Raw genomic sequence first — 20,688 nt, 5'->3', positions numbered from 1 at the left:
ACCAGAGGACCTTCAAGTAGAGAAGTTTTGTACTGCTGTTCCCTGGCTGCAGTAGTCCTTCTGGCTGCCTGACGCTGGGGGCTGAAAGGTATCGGCACAGCTTCAGCACCCTCTTCCACGTCCCTATAGTGGAGGCTGCAAAGGTCTTTGTTCTGCTTGCTCAAGGCACTGAGCTGAGCTCTGATAAAATTGCATCTAAATCAGAAGCCACGGCATGGGCAGATCGGTTTGGTTTGGGTTCAGGATTGCTACGAAGTCTCCACAGTGGTGGCTGTTTCAAAGATCAATTCAACTTTATGCCATCTTGTTACAGCAAGGTTGACATGTTCCAGCAGCGTGCACGGTATTTATTGATGCCATCTCCTGCACTACCCATGGTATCGTCCTCTTCACCAACAAGCCAGAAGTTTACTCTCTGTGATAGTTCACAGGGATCATGTCCAGCCTTAATGTTCTTGCTTCCCAAACGCAAGCAAAAGCTCTGCTGAGGATAAAGCTTGCAATTTTTGGCAATTTCATGTCTTCCTTGGGCACCAGGACAACACCTTCCCCCGCTGTGTCACCATATACACGGCTCAGATGGAGTACCGAGGGCCTCCACCTTTCCACAGAGCAGTTCTTGCTTCCTTCCAGGACTTAAAATAGCAGCTGCTTTCTGAGCCCCGTCCTCCTTGCTGGAGTCCCTGCTGGAGAGGAAACGAGAGCTTTATTCTCATAAAGACTGTGAAACAATGGGAAACACCAAATGGGATATCCAGCTTGTGTCGACATGCTGAGTACAATATGCAGAGCTGCTCTACAACTTAACTTGGGTTGATATTTGTATATTTGGCAGCATCCCTACCAGGCTGCAGGCACCCTTCAGTCTTTTCAAATGCATAATATACCTGTTCCTTGGAGGTGCAATACCCCAGAAGCAGCAAAAATATAATGAACACTTGAAGTTTTCATGTGACATCCCATTGTCCTACCTCACCTACTTTGCTAAGCCTTGCCGATATACCCCTCCTCACGACCCAGAAGGGAAGAACTGGGTAGGATGCTCACCCCAGCCCAATGAACAGAAAATCCCCCGTCGGCTTCAGGGGCATTGAGGTTTTTCCCGTGGTTCGAACATGATTTATGACCAGATTCTTCGGTGTCAACAAATGTGCTCATCAAAACACCCATGAACACGGATATGATGTCTCTTGCCCAGAAAAAGTTGACTTACCTTGATGGAAAAGTAGCAGCATTTCATAGTCTGCTCTTATGTTATCTCCAGATTCACTCTTCTGCTTTTTGAAGCTATATTTGCCTTGAAAAGGGAATCCTCCAAGCTGTGACCACATTGACTCCAATGGGTTTCTCTCAATAAATATCCAGAGAGGTTGGGGGAAACGATTGCCCGTCATCCTCTTAGCAAAGCTGCGTGAAGAGGAGATTTACAGTTTAGGTTCTAAAGCAGCCAGGGCCGTTACGGTTTTGTTGGGGATTTAGTGCAGCTAAAGTCGAAACGGGGTGTCATCCCAGGGGTTAATCCAGAGACAGGAATGTCTCTCGCGTTCGGGGCGAGACTGACACAAAGGAACAGCTGAAGCCGAGAGCCCTTTAACTTGCATGTGTGCAGGATGCTGTGGGCAAATGTAATGACTGTGATGTCAATGTTATGAGTCCAGAGGCTTTTTGCTTCTAGGCATGAATGCATGCAACTGGGAGACTCGGGACATTAGCTAGGCGAGATTGTTGATTCAGCGTAATGATTGACTTGAAAATGTAGAAGTCTATTAGGAGCAATTAGAAACACAGTTATCTATGTAGTTTGAAAGCCATTATGACCACCTTTTTTTTCCCCCCTCCCCAAGAGAAAGTACAAAGTCCAGACTGGCCTAATGTTGCTAATATGGGGATATTATTATCAGTCATTTGTCAACAAACAACTGCACGGTCTTCAGTCTTTTTCTTTATCGGGAGGTCGACATTTTTTTTATTCTGAAGAAGTCCACGCGCTGCTCTGCTACGAAGCACGAGCTCTTAGCCCGGCTTCGAGTCCTTTAGGTAGGATTTTCATCAGTGTTCAATGTGGGCCTAACTCCACAGGCACTGAAGTGAGCCGTGAAACTCCTAATCGACTTGTCTGAGAGCAAAGTTCAGCCAACTCTGAATGCTTTTGAGAATCCCATCGTAAGCATATGCATACTTGCACAAAGAATTGGGGGTTTTGAATGCTTATGCCACCCCTTGTGCGGGTGATCAGATGAAGACTCATTATCCATTATTTTGGTTCAGATGCAACTAAGTATTGCAGCAGCTTGCTTCAGGGCATGCCTCTATGTTGTACCAGGTACTGGTGCTTTCCAGCTGGTTGAAGGATGCTCTCCAGACGCGGAGGAACTCAGTGGTGCACATCTCTGGTGGTGTTGATGGTGCAATGTGGATCTGCACAGACAGTAAATAGTAAAATACATGCACAAATATCATTTCTCTTCATCTTCCTCCCCCTGGAACTTGCACGTGGTGCCAACAGGAATCATTTCCTTGTCAGGTTGAGCAAATGGCATGGTTTTTGTGAATGCTAAATAATTTCTAGTTCCTTTGCTTAAAAAAAAGAAAAAGTTATGAGCAGGATTTTATATTACTGAGACTGTGCAATGTCTCCAGTTAGGCATTTCGGATCAAGAATACCTTTTCTAATGGGCGTCAACCAAGACTCTGCCGGCGTTTGCAGTCAAACTTGCATCTGCACTTTGCAGGTTCAGACACCTGCTGAACAAATTTACCCCTTGTACATGTCCTTTAAATAGGCTGGCCCTCTTGGGTTTTCCACGTTCAGATGCTAGCACTTGTGCGTACGCAGGTGTCAGGCTATTTAAAGACTCATTAGTGCAAGTAGAAGCACAGCACAAGTTAGTGTGCAGGCAGTTCGGCGTACGAGCTAAACTGTAGCTCGGAGGTAAAAATCTGATCTCTGTCCATCTCTGAGTGGTCCGGGGGAAGTTGGGCAGAAGTAAGGAGGTGCTCCCCACTTGCCCCATATTTATTGCATGAGCATCCATTAATTCTTCGGTACCTTGACTGGAGAATTAGCACCATCGGAGCACTTATCTGAGGGTGGCACCTTAAGAATAACCTTAATTTTCCTTTGTGAAGAAAGAGCAGAGCTTCCCATGACTGATTTGTTTTCTTTAGCCAGCTCTGACTTTGAGGTTACTGATGCTTTTTCATAGCCCGAAACTAATGTTACAGTCGTCTATCATGAGATAAGAGGCAGTTGAATACTCGTATCGTATTACAATTAACAGCAATTCTGTTATCTGTCATCACTTGCACTAAACAGAGTTTCTTTGAGCAAAAGTATGACACTGCGATGCCTGCTAATGCAATGGCATTGCGTGAACTATGGCAGAGCCCAGAGCTGGTTTTCTACATATTCCAAGGAATAAAAGTCTAGAGTCTTAACTTAGCAAACTCGTTTTAGATCCTAGAGCTTGCATGGTGAAGTAAAAACAATAAAGTGGTAAACGAGAAAGTAATTAAGGAAAGGCAGAGTGATTGAATATGAAGGCTTGTATTGCACAAATGAGGCTCAAGTTTGTTCAGGATGTGCCTTCCTTGTATTAATGTGATAATAAAGTACTTAGTTCTGAGAGGTCCGTCGCTGTCTCAGCTCATGAAGCGCGGACGGTGCCGTGACCGCGAGGCACATAAAGACGAGCAGAGCTCGAAGGCTCCTGTCCTGGGCGTGGTAACAACTGCAGTCGTGCCTCTGAGCGTGCGGGTACGCGCACAGGTAGATGGATGCACGCCTCGGCCTCTGCTTAGATACGGTGTTTGTGTCTTTGCTTTCTAGTAACTCACACCTCCGCCGTGAGCGAGCCGGAGTTGTGCAGTCTGCGCACAAATGGCATAAAACCCTCCAACCGTTTTGATTTTGGGTATTTAGCGACAGCTCGATTCCAATCAACATTGCCGGTAACCGGGGCACCGTGTGCCTGGGAAGTTATAGAACAATTTACTGGATCAATTTTTTCACCGCTCGGAGAGAAAAAAAACGTTGAAAAGTCAGATGCCAGGCACAGAATTAGATTACCAAAAATAGAGAGTGCAAACCTGCCTCTCAACTATTTTTAGTCCTATTTTGCAATGTTGTCTTTTGGTGCCGGGCAAATATGCTGCGGCCTCTTTCTATTCATATTAAAAAACAAAACAAAGCCTCTCCAGAGTTTTAGCTCGCTCGCTCGGGAGGGAAGATGCCAAGCACACTTTTCCAAAGAAGTCTATATTTCTGTGATGCATTATACTTCAGTTCGAGGGAGCTGAAGAACTAGGAAGAAGAGGCTGCGAGATGAAAAATTGATATGCCGTGCTCCACTGCGCGGAGCGCACAGACCTACGGAAAACCAACTTGAAATATTTGGTGAGGCGAGCAGTGAGTAATTTCAGGCTGCCTTTGGGCAGTCTTACCTGCTGATTTGGTGGGCAAGTGGCTTCTTCCCCAGCTATTTGCAGTGCTGAACGACGTCTTTACTAGACCGTCGGCAGCAAAGCGTGGGCTCCGCCAGGTCGGGGAGTCAGGACAAGTTCCCAGAAATAACCGTGCCTCTTCTGCGTGTGTCTTATTCTGGGAGAAAGAAAGGGAATGTCAGTCTGGGATGCGGTGCGTGCGGTTCATACTTCATGTCACCTTGCGTCTCCTGGACCCTTTCCTGGAGTCCAAGTGCACGATGTCTGTTTTCCAGCAAAATGAATATTCTTCTACGCGTTTGCTGCTGGATTGCTCTTTGGGAGTGAATTGTTTTACATCCCCTTCATGTCAAGTTTGGGCCATTCGTGAAAACCAAGAGGAGCGTTGAATTTGGTGAGAGCAGGATCACATCCTCTTTTCTTTTTGTTAAATGAAGGGGATGAGACCAACAAAAATGGGAGATAGGTAACCAGGTTGTCTGCGACATTTAATTTGTCTTTTGTAAAATAAATTTCCTGTTGTAAAAATGCCACAAAAGGTAGCTACTGCTGTTTATTGACTAAAGAGCCATGTAAAATCCAGCTGTGAATGTGTGGGTAATAGGCGGTTTCCTCCATGCCTATATTTCATTTCCATGTGCAGTCTCACGCTGGTAAATACCAGTGTAAGCCTCAATTTTTCTTTGTGAATAGGGTTCCTGACACGGCCACTTTCTCACAGGTAGACGTGGCCACGGGAAACAATGTGCAGTGTTGGATCGTGTTTAAATAGATATGGTAGCAATTTGAAGAAACGGTAATTTCCCCCTTCTTTCTCCTTGAGCTGCCGGTCTCGCTGCGCCCGAGCCAGCTTTTCCACTGCGTGCGGATTCGGACGCGGTTTTTTCCGTTCCAAACTGGAATGAAAACACAAAGTAATCAAAATTTCCTGGGCAGTAAGAATAAAAAAATGGGTTGAGTCATTCAAAGCATTTAATTTAGGGAAAGCACAAATTTTGTTCCGCTTTCTCCCTTTTAATACTTTGCATATGTTTGCATATAAAAATGACCCTTGTTTGAAAAAGGCATTTTGAAATGAAAAATTGAAGCCTTTGCATCTGGAAATGCCCCAGGTGGGGTGTTTCTTCATTCAAATGCTTTCTTTACCTTTGTTGTTTTTCCCTCTTAAATCAGATTTCATTGGTGCGACACTTTTTTTTTTAACTAGTTTGGATTTCGGTGAAAAATTCCTGATTGAGCTATAGTTATAGGCAGACACGGTGGAGGTGACTGATGGAGAAAGGGAGTTGTATGAATATTGGGACGTGGATAGAGAAACCTGGGAAAAAATGGCTCAAATAACTCGGGTGTTTGTGTCCTGGGCCAACTTGGCGGCGTGCGCCTAAACCCAAGGTGGTACGTTTTGAAGTGTGCGTTTATTGCTCTTCATTACTACCGAGCTGGTCCTGGCAGACCTTCCCCCAGTCGTCTCCCATGGCTCTTACTGCAGGAGGGGTCAGCTAGGCTTACAGCAGACGTTGCTGTCGTCAAAAGTAGGACCTTGTCCTTAGTAGGACTCTGCGTACGCATTAAGTTGTGCGCACGCTTCAGTGCCTTGCAAAATGGCCAGGAAAGTCTTTCATCCGATGGCCAGGTTCAAGATGTCGTGTCAGTTGTTGCTTCTTGGGGTTTTTGCTCATTTTGCAGACCCACAAATGCACAAGCACTCCAGTATCCTTGTTTTGCAGGCCCTGATCCCAACATTGGTGTTACCTTCTTCTTTCAAATGCTTTGAACATGGTGGCCCACTCTGGTTTAGTGTGCCCCCAGACAGGTTGAGATTGTGCAACCCGCACTCACTCACTGAATGGCCAGAGGTCTCGCTGACCTTGGCAGTCGTACAGCTGTCATATTTTTACATGGATGAACTGTTCTCGAACAGTTTCTCCAATGTATTGGGAACAAACATGCCTTTCTTCAGCATCAGGAATGCAGGTCTTCCCTTTCCAACTATTCCTTTCCCTTCAACAGATATAGTTATTGTGGCAGTGGCAAAAAAAATCCTACTGCTAACTCTTCATATTCAAGTTCCCTTAAATCTCCCTCAGGATAGTGATGGAGAAGAGAGTCTGGCTTCCCATTCAGATCTCACTTGATTTTTTTAAAAATTATTATTATCATCTTACTAGTTTAATTCATTCCCTCTTCATGTCGGCAGTTGGTGGAAGAGTCAGTGTCAAACCCTATTTTGCATTGTTGTCGTTATCGTTGTATCACTGTAATGATGAGCCAGAGCCAGTGGGGAACGGGGTGCCGTTGGGCTAGGTACTGTGGATGAGGGATGGTCTGTGCCTCAGAGAGTTTATAGTCTGTGAAGACAAGACATGGAAAGGGGAAGGGTCAGGTTAGACCTGCCAAAAGGGAGATTGGACTGTATAGATGGCCTCAGTGAGATGAGGAGAGACAACAGGGCTGAACTTGGACCAGGCGGTCTGCAGGCTCGTGCGGTTACCTCCCAAAGAAAGGTGGCCAGGGAGGGCTGGCACTAAGCTTGAGGAGACCATGCCTCTCAGATCAGATGGATTTGGCACCTCACTTGGAGCTGTGCGTTAAACGTGGATACCGCCAACCAGCACCCCGGCTACCCAGTCCCAACCGAGCTCTTGTTGGCCAACATGGGCTGCAGTGCGTACCGTTTCAACACTCCCGCGGTGCGATGTGGGCGAGTGTTTTAGCTGCTGGACTGATGGCTGTTCAAGCTTCACACTTCTGAAATCTCAGAAATGTTTCCAGGTGAGGACATCTCTGTCCCAGCCCACTCCGGTTGGCACTTGCAAGTATTAATGGGAGCCACCCAAGCGCCGTCTAGATTCGCATCTTTGAGTGGTGGTACACAGACCACTAGAAGAGATTGATACCATAGTACTGAGCGCTGCATACTTCAATGAGGCTATTAAATGGTATTTTCTTCATTAGAGTTAATGACTGTTTGGATCTGTAGTGTTTGAGAGAGAGAAACCAGGAAGATGTAATAGCCACAAGGATGGTTGAGTATGGGCTTCTCTTATCTGGCAACTTCGACCCACAGTAGACGACTGGGGCTGGAAACCCACAGCTCATCAGCACCCCTTTGAGTTGCCACCTGTGCTGCATCCCAGAAGCAAATTGCAGACCTCCGTGGGTAGTTGTGCTAGTGTTTGTGCCTGTCATTCGGGAAAGAACAGGGAGATGAGAAAGTATCGCTCGATTATAAGTAGGGATGTTAATGATGCCTGCAAAGGGCCCAATTCTGGACTGGTCCAAGTGATCCAAATGGGATGATTTGCAGATGTGGAGTCGGAGTTGGGACGGCCGGGTTGGGCTCAGGATGGAGAATGCAGCAGAGCAAATTGCTTGAGCAAAGGAAGCACGCAAGGGTGAAGACCAGTCTGAGACCTCCGAGTGACTACATCAGAGCTAAATCTAGGATTTTCCTCCTGTTGTCCAGCCAAGATGATTCTCCATTCAAAGCCAAATAGCCGTCATTTCATCCTGCCCCCATTTTCTGCCCCATTTTGCCGACCCATACCCCAGACATGAGCGGGAGCAGGATGCTTCCTCTGTAGCCCAACAGTCAAACCCTTGGGACGGTGCAAAGCGTTTCTGGTCCTACGCAGCCCTGCTTGCACTTTGTGTTTCAGCAGCAACGTTGAGCCCATCTGTTGGTTCCTCTCTCGGTGAAATAACAGTGCAGGATTGGAGAGAGAGTATTTTATTAGATGATTTTTTCAGCTGAACCAAGGGGAGGTGTAAGATGGAAGCCATCAGTCTTTGCAAGTTCCTCCCCAAAGAGCTGTCATAAAAACACCCCAAATCCTGCCCACGTTCCTGAAGTCTCTATAACTCACTAGGCATTGCTCTGCATGCTCTGCTTTGTTGGGCCTAGCTAGGTGAGCCTCACACGTCCTTCATCTCATTGGGATGAAACACCCATTGGATGCCAGCGGTTTCCCTCCTCTAAATAGGGCTCGATTTTGAAACCGGATTGATGGTTTTTTGGTCCACTCTTCTAGTGCACGTAGGTTTACTGCGCCGTCATCTTATAAGACAAAAGAACAATGTCGCTTGCCAAGCGAAGGAAAAAACCCCATGGTTTTTCAGGGCTTCGCAAAGAGCTCTCGGAGGTATTTCGAGGGCCTTTAAGCTGATGAGCTGACACCCATGAGCCTGTGTTTACACACGCCGGGTAAAGTTAGCGTGATAAATGCTTCCTGCACTTGCCTGTTTGACTCCGTCGATCAGTGCGGGTATTTTTAACTATTACATCTCCCATCCTCCCTCCCGCTGGAATATGCCAAAGTGGTCAGCTGCTTGGCTCCTACATGCGGGAAAACTCTGAAGAATTTTCTCGCGAACCCCTGGGGCAGAGCAGACTTTTCCCCAAAGAATAAGCAGTTCTGAGAGACTTTGCCACATAAGGGCCTGTTCGAGGCTCCAGGCACCAGTTGACAGGGACGTCTTTGCCTCCCAACAGATGGCCGGGCTTTTTATTTCAGCTCGCAGTCTCTGGCGGAGGGGTGGTCTCGGGATGCTGCCAGCATTCCACATGACAGGGCCAGCTTAGGGCAAGAGGGATCCGATGTCCATGCCCTTCATAGCTCACCACCTAAATGATGAGCTGTTGACAGAAAAGCCATCATCTGAAGTGTAAGATCCTGAACTCTCCCCGCATTTCGCTTTTCTTTGGCGGAATTAATGCCCTATTTGCTTGTCTCTCAAAATCCATTCTGGCACGAGTACAAACCGTCGCCTGGTGGCAAGCAGTTGTCTGGCTTCAAGATGCCAAGATTTGTGCTGACAGCTCCTTCTACACAATCTGAGTCAGGCTGTCACAGCTGGCCATTAGAGGCTTAAAAAGACACACACACGTACAACAAATCGCACCAACTCTCAGCTATTGAATATCCGAACCTCCTTGGTGAGAAAATGCAAGGGCTTAGCCCCCTCTTGAACGGAGCACGAACGCACGCCGCCTTTCCGCTCCCCCATCCAAGCGTTTTGCGGCGGCTGCTTATTTTGTATCGATCCCTCTCTCTTATTTCTTAAATTAAACCAAATCTCGGCGGTTTGAATGTGTCATCCACGCTATGGCCCGATGGGATTTTCGTAGCACGCGGGGCCCACCAAATGGGTCTCTGAAGGACACGGTTCTGCGCCGAAACGGGGAAGGCCAGCCAAAAAAAAAAATAGAAATACGTTTGCCGTGATTTCCGTGCGTGCAAATGGGGCCGCTCCTAGTGACGATGGCAAGCGCTCAGCGGGGACGAGGATGGATCCTTGCAAAAATTAACTTTCTGATTTCAAGTAAAACAATAAAAAATAATCACCCCCCTATGCCTCATTCTAAATGGAGACAGGCGATATTAGCTTCTGCTTGCTTAATCGACAGCTATTGCAAATATAATGATGCTCTGTCTGGTTGCGCTGGGCTTTCAAACTTGCTGCAGGATTTAATTTTGCACAGGCGAGCTGTGGTAGAGCCCGGTGTGCAGTTTATTTTGGACAAAGGGTTGATAAACCTTGGCTCTCGAGAAGGAAGCCTGGAATCCGAGGCTCGCCGTTATTCATTGACTTCTCTTTATGAGTTTACAGTCCGCTGATGCATAACACTGAAGGAAATATTTTCAGTAAAATGTTTGCTTTCTTTCGGCTTGTAAAATGCAGTGTCTCTTTTTAAAGACATACGTCAGGGTCATAGAGCTACTTCAGCAAACCGTGCGTGGTCAGGACAAACCCCGTGTGTCAGCCGGTTCATTTTGGTCGTGAAATCAGCCTTTTAATCCAGACTTCTTCCAGTCCTTCAGTGCTTTGTTCATTGACTTGTTTAGATTCGCTAACCACCATTTGAACTTCAGTTTTATTGACAGGCTTTGTTTAATTGTTGCACAGAGATTTAAATTGCACAGAACATTTTAATATTTTGGTGTAAAATTGATGTTTGCACACTACGGCAAACTTGTAAAATGAAACCATTTATACATCAGGGGAGTTTCTTGGCCAGCATATTTTCTGCCTTCCTTTTGCTGTACTGAAACTATGAATTTTTTTTAACTTCCTTGCTGCGCTGGAAGGCGTTTTCCTTCCCCAACATGGGCCCTTTGGCTAGTAACTTCGGGGCAACACTGGAAGCCTTCATGGCTCTGGCAAAGCTCTTAAAAATGGGTGAGACTTTTAGGACGTGCTTAAATGCTCTGCTGGATGGGGGCCGCTCTGCACGGTCCTCACCCACACGATCCGGCACCGGAGCAAGTGTGAGAGAGAGTGAAAATGTGACGCGGTTGTTGTCCATGCTGCCCGCAGCTAACCCCGGCTTCTCTTTCTTCACAGGTTCTTCTTGAAATTTTTCCTCAAATGTAACCAGAATTGCCTAAAAAATGCAGGAAACCCTCGGGACATGCGGAGATTTCAGGTCAGTAAGTCTCACATCCTTTAAAACTAAGTGATGGTGGGGAGAAACAATCCAACCCGGTTTAACCTGGTAATGAACTGGAGGATGCTCGAACGTCCGGTGCTTCTCTTAGTTTGAGAGACCCCCCGGCGATCTCAGAAATGAGTGGGAAGCACCTGGACGCTCACGGTTTGGAGCAGTGCAGACTTGTCGATGATGCCGTCCCCATGAGAAGTCAGAAACCAAAGAGACGTTGTGCTGTTGTGTTGGATGACCACGATCACGCTTAAAACATCAACAGGCTCCACGGCTGTTGTCCGACGAGCACAAAAATTGTCTGTTTCTTTTAACGTGAATTTTCTAAAAGCCTAATCCTGCGGTCCTCTCTTGCGGCAACCCCCATGAGCTGGGTCTTCGGTATTTTGGCAGGGGGGAAGGGTGGGGAAATATATCCCCACCATTGCAGTTGCCCCTGCCGATAGCAGTAGCTAAGAGCGGTGGTGTCTTGTCTACCACCAGCATTTTGAACATCAGGTCCACCTGGGCTCTGAATCCATCGAAGCCGCTGCCATGTGCGCTGGTAGTCGTTGGAAATATTTACCCGATGTCGATACAGTCATTTGCCAGCTCGTATTGGGTTTTGCTCATGTCCGTACAGTCATTTGCCAGCTCGTGTTGGGTTTTGCCTGAGGACCAAGTAAAGTCTGGGGGTGGAAGAAGACTTTCCCATGGGAGGAGGAGTGGGGCAGGGGACAGTGCTGTGCAAGGGAGGGCAGATCCATGGGACCTTTTCCCAGGGATTGGGATCGCCCTTCACCTGGAAGCACCAGTGGGCTTGTCCCATAAACTCCACCGGCTCCTAAGAGCCGAGAGGACTGGAACGGGCCCCCGGCTTGCTTCCTTCCTTCCCCCCTCCTGCCCCGGTGCTTAGCTATAAGTGCCAAACATCATGGAAGCAATGACAACACTTAACACCTATATCTTTTCCTGTACAAACATTAACTGGTTAATCCCTCCAGTGCCCTGGCAAGCTGGGGGAGTGTTATTTATCCCTTTGCAGAGAAGCAATGGGGACTTAGCCAAAACCGTGCAGCTGGTCAGCGTAAGAGCTGGGATTACAAGTCCAGGAGTCCCTGACCCCGGCCTCGGAGATTTATTCCCACTTATTAAAAATGTATTCTCGTGCGAGAGGCGGCGTTTGCTCTCAGGGTGCTCTCGCCGGTGGGGCGATCTAGCATGAACGGCCGCGTCGGGGGCCTGTCAAAGCACGGTTCGCGGTACGCACGCGCCACTGATTTCGTGCTGGCCAAGACACGGGCTGATTTTCATATGGTAATGCCTTTGCATGTTCCCTCAGAAGAGCAATCAGGAGCCGGTGTAGGTGACTAGGTAGGACATAAGAAAGGTTGTTGATCTCTTGACTTGTAAAGACGTTCTGTCATGCAAGCCCAGCCTCACAGCAGTTGAGCTTTCAGTGTGTAAACAGAGACTGCTTAATTACACAGGTCATGTCAATTAGTGTGACCTTAGCATTTTCAAGAAATTAATCACTTTCAGCAGAGCAAAGCGCCGCTCATACTTCTGTACAGTGTGGGAGAAAGCTTGGAGAAATCTATTAAGTGCCAGCGCACGATTTTTACAGCGGCGGGGCTTTGCCTGGGATTTTTTTGCTCTTTCATTCTAGCAAGAAACTTCTTAAAATAAAGCCAGCCGTCATCATTGAACGCAGAAAATTCAGGCTTCTCCCGCCACGGCGAGGGCAGGAAAATACCGGGCACTGGGCATGCACACTGGGGGAAGCCATGACCCCCTTGAAGTCTGCAAAGACGGTGGCGATTTGATGCCGAAGGCCTGGATTTAAAGGACAAGGCTGAGACCATTTTAAATCCTGTCCAAAGCCAGGGAGTGCCTAAAGCAGCTGGGTTTGATGGGTGCATAAAGCCCTTCTCTGGGCAGGTGTGGCAAAGCACCCGGCACGTTGGAGCCACGGCGCGGGTGAGGCCTCCGAGCGCCCGTGCCCCACGAGCGATGCGACGCCTGAGACGACGTTACGGGGGAACGGTGCACGCTGGCTGTCTCGCACCCTAAAGCACACAAGCAAATTATGCAAATACTTGTGTATATCATTGTAATTAAAGAAACCACGACCGCATTGTTGTTGTCCTGGTTTGAATGCAAGAGGCCACGCACCGGGTTTCAATTGAGAGGAAACTTTTGAGGCTGAGTCACCACGAAACCCCCTCGAAGGAGGCATTTATTATGAAAACGCTGAAAGTCACTTTGACATTGTCTCCTCTTCCTCAGCTGAAGCAGCTGACTTGCCTCCACGCGATACTGCCACTCATGTTTGAATTGTCACCACTTGTGCCTTGCCGCAGATTTGCATAAGAGGCAGAAACGATGCTTCACAAATCCCAGATAATGGAGTTTGGATGTGTAAGGTCCCCTCCCCAGAGGGGGAAGAGGAAGGGAAAAAAAGTAGGGAACGAGCAGAGCGAGCCAGGGCCCCAACTCTACAAAGCAATTAGGCACATAGCCTAACTTTAAGCGTGTGGGCAATTTTGTTGAGTATGCAGCGCTTGTTAGCTGAAAGTTTGGCATATTTTTTAAGTATCTCGCTGGATCAGGGACTATTTGAGTGACCAAATTAAGGAAGAAAACAAACTGTACGAAGCAGCCTCCAAGCTGGAAAGAAAACAAGGCGATTTCCCATCTCTCTTTGATGCGCCCCAGTTACCAGGGGGAAAAGCTCCAAGGACCAGAACCGGTGGCTCAAAGCAGACGGCAGCAAGGGACACGTCAGGCCTGGAAATTGTCTCCGTCGGATTTTGGGAAGCTTTGCCGTGAGGTGCCGGGGGTAGAAGCAGAAATGCCGGGGCACTCCCAGCAAAGTGGAGAAAATTGAAAACACAAGGAACACGTTATGTCTTAATCAGTTAGCAAAGCTTAATGGACTGTGCTTGAAAATGGGGACTCACATGATGCTTAATTTTGATGTATTAGGTGATGTGCTACGACGAATAAACAGGCCCAGTATGAAACTGGGACGGACAGTTTGTTCTCCAACCTCCAGAAGTTGGGGTTGGTTTTTTTAATAGCCTTCAAAAAATAGCCCTCATAACCGAACTATTTAAGAGCCGGCAGAATAATTTTCAGAGCAATTGATAGCTGGTGCCGGTCGGCGGAGCAGAGCTGTAAAACCATGCGTTTCTTTCTTCGTGCCTCCGTCTCCTCCGCTGTTGATACAGGGTTTAGAGTCGAGATCTATGAAGGGTTGAAGCTCAAGCTCAAAATCATTTTCCATGTTTGTCTGCCCCAAATTAAAACTGTGTTTTGTTGACAAAATTTGGAAAGGTTTGGGATCTGGCAGGCCTGGCTGTCCCTGTGCTTACATTAATATGTCAGCACCTCATTAATCATTTATTAAACTGTAGTTTGCCTTTTCCCTCATGCTATGGTCTGAGTTTTAAGGATGCCTCAGAGCTTTTTCCCCTTCTGGTCCGATTCCCTCCCCCCCTCCCCAAGTTTTATGATTTCTCCACAAATTAGTTTTAGCACATGCTTTAACTTAAACACATCCCAATAATTTCAAAATCAAAATGAGAAGTTCTGGGGTGGTTTTTTTTTTTTTTTTTCAGATTAAAAATATAAGTCTACCTTATAAGCATGTAAGCGCCCTTCAAAATTTAAGCATGCAATTGCAATGCATAAGAAATATGTACAGTGCATTTCTTCTTCTCTCCGCATAGTCAGGACATTACTATTTAGGACAGGCTTTGTGCATGAAATGCTCTTTTCGTTCAAAAAATCCCAGCAAAACAGAGGGAGCGTGTGTTAATGAAATTGTATATTTTAAGACTTAAGCGGAGAGCGTGCGCTGCTGCTTACAGGTGCACTATGAATAATCATTTTTTTCAGACAGACAGACAGAGTAACCACTTTTGTCTGCATTTCCTGACACTGGAAACAGACTCTCGAGGGGATTCCTTTTATAGTTTCTTCTGCTAACGACTCCAAAGAACCAGCCCAATGTGGTCTCTTTGTAGTAAATCAAGCTCTCTGCTCAAGAGGTAGGTAGGAAGATACAGTTAAGTCATTTAAAATGTGTCACATCCACAGGTTGTGAAACCTGAAGGGGGGGGGAAAAAATGGAGTGGCTGATCCTGTGCAGCTCGACTTACATAAGTAGCGGAGATCATCGGTGCTACTTCCCAGCATAGACGATACACTACTCCTCTGTGCAAGGCTTTGTAGGGTCAGACCCTAAATTATTATAGTTAATGTACGAGAACTTGTAGGTCCAGCTCCTGGAAACACTCGGTGCTTAACTTCATGCATGCACTTGCTCTCGTGGAGGTCAGCGGGACTGCGTGCGTGCAGGATCGGGGCCCGCACGTGGGAATACGTCTCACGTAGCTCATCGTCTAGGAAGGCCAAGTGCTGTGGCTGTTATGTTCAGTTCGTGGTTTCATTTCTGCACCTACCTAAACTTGCCTGGCCCAGGAGGGTCCGACTCCAGCAGAGAAGGGCCCGATGTGAAAGTGGGGGGAGCTGAGAGAGGTGAATTGGACCTGAAGTCCCAGTTACAAAGGATTCACAGCGGTTAGAGGCAGACGTATGAAAGCACAAACGATAAGTAAGATCCTATTGATAGAAAATATCAGCTTTATTTTGCCCCTTGTTAATGGAACGGGCAAGCTGTTTTGAAACCCCTACAATCATAGAAAAGGAGGTGGGAAGAGACCTCAGGAGGTCGCATCTAGTCCAAACCCTGCTCTTGCAATTCAGCACAGACAGATAGATATGTTTTTCTCTCTCCATTTGAATTCAGAAGGACTTGCCTAATGCCTATAGTCTTTAGTGCTTGCTTCTTTCCAATTTACCACTCATAAGAGCTCCCAGCTCATTTGCTCTGTATTTTCATATCTTGGTCTTGAGGAAAACAACCGCAGTAGCACCATTCCCGGGCCGTTTCAGAAAGCTTGAGATGCAACTCTTCTTTTGTAGTCCTTTAAAGACAAAGTGTGCCTAGCATTTGGCAAGGGCCGGTCAGCAGCCTTATTGCCCTTTGTGTATTTAGGTGGACAGCAATAGGTTGAATTGCAAAATATTGAGTTTAGGTTTGTGTGTGTGTGTGTTTTGTTTGATCCGGTTCAAGTGATAAAATTGAATTGTTGTAAGCGATCCTTTGAGTGTCCCCATTCGACCAACTTGGAGAGGTAGCGGCTTCCTGGGAGACTTGAAGCAATGTTTGCCAATCCTTGTAAAGCATTTCACCTCTTCAGAGGCTAAAGCCTCTCAAAACCAAGAACAATTAAAGCAAGAGCCTTTCAGAGTGACTGGGGAATTCAGCAAAATAAATCAGAAATCCTCTGCCTTGACTCTGGAGGCTTGCCTCATTATAAGAGCAGATCTATTAGCCCCCTTGCCATTGTCTTTCATTTCTCAAGTGAGGTGATTCTAATTAAATTAATCTGCATGTCAATCTATCGGTGATCAATCAAAAGGGCTGAGGTCCCCCTTTGCGGCAGTGTGCTTGCGGCTGACAGGGGCTGATAATGGAGGAAGAAATAAACTGTCGAGCAAAGTTAATTAGTCAACATAATAGGTGGATTAAACAGGAGCTGCTGATTGCTGTTTCACATGTCGAAGCATGAGGTGGGAGCTGAAACTGCAATTAACAGACAATTATTATATTTGGTTGTAAGAGGTCGCATGAATAAACATATCTCTGTGGGTTTCACTTTTTAATCCCTGCGCCTGTTTAATATAAGGAGAAGTGTAGGTCATTTCTTCTTATTGTTTTAGGCGAAGTTCTGCGAGGCGGCGCAGCTCCCGGAAAACAGGCCCAGTCGAGGCTTGAGTTGGGATGCCGCGCGGCTGGCGAAAGGCTTGCAGAGGAAAAAGTGGGGTAGTGAGGCAGGGGCAGCGTGGCCCAGTAGTTAGGAGAGCGGGAGCTGGAGACCTGGGCTTTCTTCTTGGCTCCAGCCAAATCGCAGCCCCTCCCGCTGCCTCCGTTTCCTCCCATCTGTCTGGATTGCCAGCTCTGAAACGTCACTGTGTCGGCACCTCCCCAAGGATGAGGAGACCCAGATTTCAGCGGGGGCCTAGCAAAGCACAGAAAATAATAAGGAGAAGTAGGTTGGTGTTCACCGGTGAAGTCCCGGTCCCCGCACGCTCAGCAGACGGGAGCGCCGGGTCAGTCCCGCTGCCCGTGGGGACTCGGCGAGGGGGACGCCTCCGCTCTCGTCCCCGCCGCACGAAAAGCATTTTTGTTTTCTTTTATTTTGAACCGATTCTCATTTGCAATGTCAACAGTGCTATCTACTTCAGCGCCGGCACTGAAGGATAATTTAGGGTGAAACACAGCTGCCCTTGTATTTGCAGCGGGGGGGGAAAACCCCTTAATAAAGATCCTCTTGTTAATATGATGGTTAACAGTGTACCGTCTGCCGTACAGCTACAAACTGTGCAATTTGTCTTAAAACTGCATCAAAAGCTTTCGATGCCAAAGACCCACTCATCAATAGCGTCTCTTGTTAGATTTGTACAGCATAAGCACCAGTTATTATGTGAAATGGCTATGCAATTTTCTACAGCACCCAGCTGTTATTTATTTAGCTGAGTTTATTACACTCCCTGCCTTTTTCTTTCTTTCTTTTGTTGCTTTTAATATATCAAAATGTACATCCGTTTTGCTCTCGCGCTCACAGGTCGTGGTGTCTACAACAGTCAACGTTGACGGCCATGTGTTGGCAGTGTCGGACAACATGTTTGTACACAACAACTCCAAGCACGGGCGCCGGGCTAGAAGGCTTGATCCCTCGGAAGGTACGCCTTCTTATCTGGAACATGGTAGGCATATCATTTTCATTGGTTGGCATTTCTGCTTTAAATGTGGATTTATTTGGTTCCTCTCTCCTCCTTTTCATGGAAATTGTCCTGCAGTAGTCAAAGCACTTCTGGGCCAGATGTTAAAAGGCTCCCAAATTAAACTGGGGTTTTCACAGTGGCTCAGCACTGGAACTGGGAGCGGGTAGGGAAAGAACGGGATCGTTCTTGTGCAAAAAGGTGTCCCTTGCATCGCTGCAAAAATGCAACGTGCTTTGATCAGCACTGAAAGCGGGGTCTGGATTTTCAAAGCAGTTCAGCTTCCCCATGCAGGAGGACGTGGGTCGATTTTCAGAAAGTGCTCCCCATCCAAATTGGGGCTGGGTATTTGGTAGCGGCTGGGTGCCGAGCGCTTCAGAAAGCCTGGCCGCTCCGTTGAGGTGCCTAAACGAGAACGGAGTCCCTTTGAAAATCCAGCTGCCTCGTTAGGTGTCTAGATGAGAGCTCTTGGGTGCTGAGCTGCTTTGAAAACCGGCACCTAATTAATGTTTTATTTTGCTCTTTGTCCTCAAAATTGCTGACTACTACTAAAAACAAAACCAAAACCCAGGGGAATTCACCCCCAGCCCCTTTTCCAAGAATTATCCTTTGTCTTGGAAGCTGTTTATAATTCCACACGCATCCGGCGCTTGCTCCTCCGTGGAGCTACATCCCCTCAACTTCCAGTGCAGGGACCAGAGGGTGGAAAATCACCCCCGGAGCTCGTGCCACGAACGTTTGCCACGGGGCTCCCGGGCAATTGAGCATCTTTTTTCAGAATTAGAGGAAACCAGATAAAAATTGTCTCCAGGAAAGTGAATGCCACTCTGAACGATGTTAATGATGTATGCTAATAGAAATAAGCAATAACCGTAATAACGGATGAATATGTGAATGTCTAAACGCTTGGTGAATTCCCGGTGAAAGAGGATCACGCTCTTCAGCTTTGATCCTGCAAACACTAACACACACGCTTCAGTTAAGGCACATACACGCTGACGTTGAAGTTCGTGGGGCTACCCACAAGAGTGAAGTTGTGCGCACGGACATATGTTTAGGGCTGTAGTTCACACTTACGAACCTAAAATTCAAAGCTCAGCAGCATTTCTCATTATATAAACATAACTTACATCTGTATTTATTTAGCTCTAACTTTTTATGTAGGCGATGAGCCATTTTCAGCCGTAATTCATTCTATAGAATATTTTTTTTATCCCTGCCAACAACCTAATTTAATAAACCAACCACTATCATAATTTTCTCTCAATTTTTGTAAGGAATGTGCAAACTGAGCTTTTATTAATTAGCAAAAGGCAAGGATACTTCAGCCCATTCAAGTTTGCTATCTTTATAATATGAATTACAGTGGGCGCGTCTACACGAGACGCTTACTGCGCAGTAGCGTGCTGGTCAAAACCCGTGCTCGTACGGTGCCGTGCAGTGGTATTAAGATACTGCACAGTAAGCGTCACAAAAAAAGTGCACCAGTGCTACTGTGCAATAACTATAGTTACTGCGCAGTTACTTAGTACTTCATTAAGCAAGCAGTAATCTTAATGCGCAGTAACTACTGCACATTAATGAGCATGTAGACGCACCCAGTCTTCAGATCAATTTAAGTCTTAGCCTCCTACCTTATATTTTCCAACAAGACCTCTTTCATGCATACCTGCGATTAAATGAATGCTTATTTTCTGATGCTTGTAAATATTCCTGTTTTCTTATGTACTGTCATGCCAACTCTTTTTGATGTACCCAACATGCCTCCCCCATTCACTAGGAGAAGTACTCACATGGATATATCTCTGATGATACAATTATGCCTACATTTTCAGTAAACCTTACATACAGTATTTGCCATTAGAAGTCAACATTTGACAACAGATACCACACAGTCAGCACAATTATCTCCTGTGTTAAGGGTTGGGGGAAGGGTATTTAATCTACTTCTCAGACACCTCTCAGGCATGTTATGTGGAAACCACTGGCAAATCCTCCATTTTTAGTGGCGACCACTATGCTAGGAAATTACTTTCCCTTTAGACATGCAAAATTTTGCATACAAACCCATTTTTTTCCAAGGACTGCTGAACTCCGTGCACTTTTATATTATAGAATTAGAGACAATGAGGGTGGGAAGGGATTTCAGGGGGTCACATCGAGTCCAACCCCCTGCTCCAAGCAGGACCAGCCCCAGCTACATCATCCCAGCCAAGGCTTTGTGTAGCCAGGTCTTAAACACCTCCAAGGATGGAGACTCCACCACCTCTCTGTGTAACCTGTTCCAGTGCTTCACCACCCTCCTAGGGAGAGAGTTTTTCCTAATATCCAACTTCAACTTTCCTTGCTGCAGCTGGAGCCCATTGCTCCTTGTCCTGTATCTGCCCCCACTGAGACCAGCCCAGCTCCATCCTCTTTGCAGCCCCCCTGCAGGGAGGTGAAGGCTGCTATTCAATCCCCCTCGGTCTTCTCTTCTCCAGACTCAATCAGCCCATTTCCTCAGCCTCTCCTCACCAGTCCTGTCCCCCAGCCCCTATATGCATGGGATAGCAATGAAGCTAGCAGGTATTTTTATTGTGAGTTGCCTAAGCGTCCAACTTAATGCAACAGTGGATGAAGACTCAGTTGTGTGCATGCCCACCAAGGTTTTGGAAACCCACCAAGAACTTCAGCCGTCTTCCCGAAACAGTCGAGCTCTCTCCCCGAGGTCAGGCTTGCACACTCTGTCCTCTTCCCAAAATGCATTCCTCTTCCTTTTCCTTCTGGACCCCTGAGTCAACAGCCTGGATTATCTGCAGTCCTTTAGGATCTCCTGTCTTCAGTGGTCCTGGGGGCAAGAGACCATCTAAATAACGTCAACAGTTTGCCAGGGGGGTAGCTGAACTTCCTGGGAGTCCCCTACCCTGGTCAATGGAGTGACCGCTTGGTCTGAGCCACCTTGGCTTGTGGAGTTTGGATTGCAAGAATAT

The 20,688-nt window shown here is 46.9% G+C and overlaps 1 protein-coding gene across 8 annotated transcripts in view; it reads left to right on the top strand.

Moving 5' to 3' along the window:
* Positions 1-20,688, top strand: part of EBF1 (EBF transcription factor 1) — a 296,884-nt gene that overhangs the window by 173,735 nt on the left and 102,461 nt on the right. For 5 of the 8 annotated variants that reach the window (XM_059712948.1, XM_014610150.3, XM_014610144.3 and 2 more), the window contains exons 7-8: positions 10,789-10,870; positions 17,563-17,704. In XM_059712948.1, coding sequence (XP_059568931.1) covers positions 10,789-10,870; positions 17,563-17,704 — 224 coding nt within the window. The remainder of the gene's footprint in view (positions 1-10,788; positions 10,871-17,562; positions 17,705-20,688) is intronic. The other 3 variants (XM_014610157.3, XM_019475980.2, XM_014610139.3) reach the window with 1 other exon arrangement.

This window comes from Alligator mississippiensis, chromosome 9, assembly GCF_030867095.1.
Source record: "Alligator mississippiensis isolate rAllMis1 chromosome 9, rAllMis1, whole genome shotgun sequence".
In the NCBI taxonomy this organism is placed as follows: Eukaryota; Metazoa; Chordata; order Crocodylia; family Alligatoridae; genus Alligator; species Alligator mississippiensis.
This window is presented reverse-complemented; position numbering and strand designations above follow the sequence as displayed.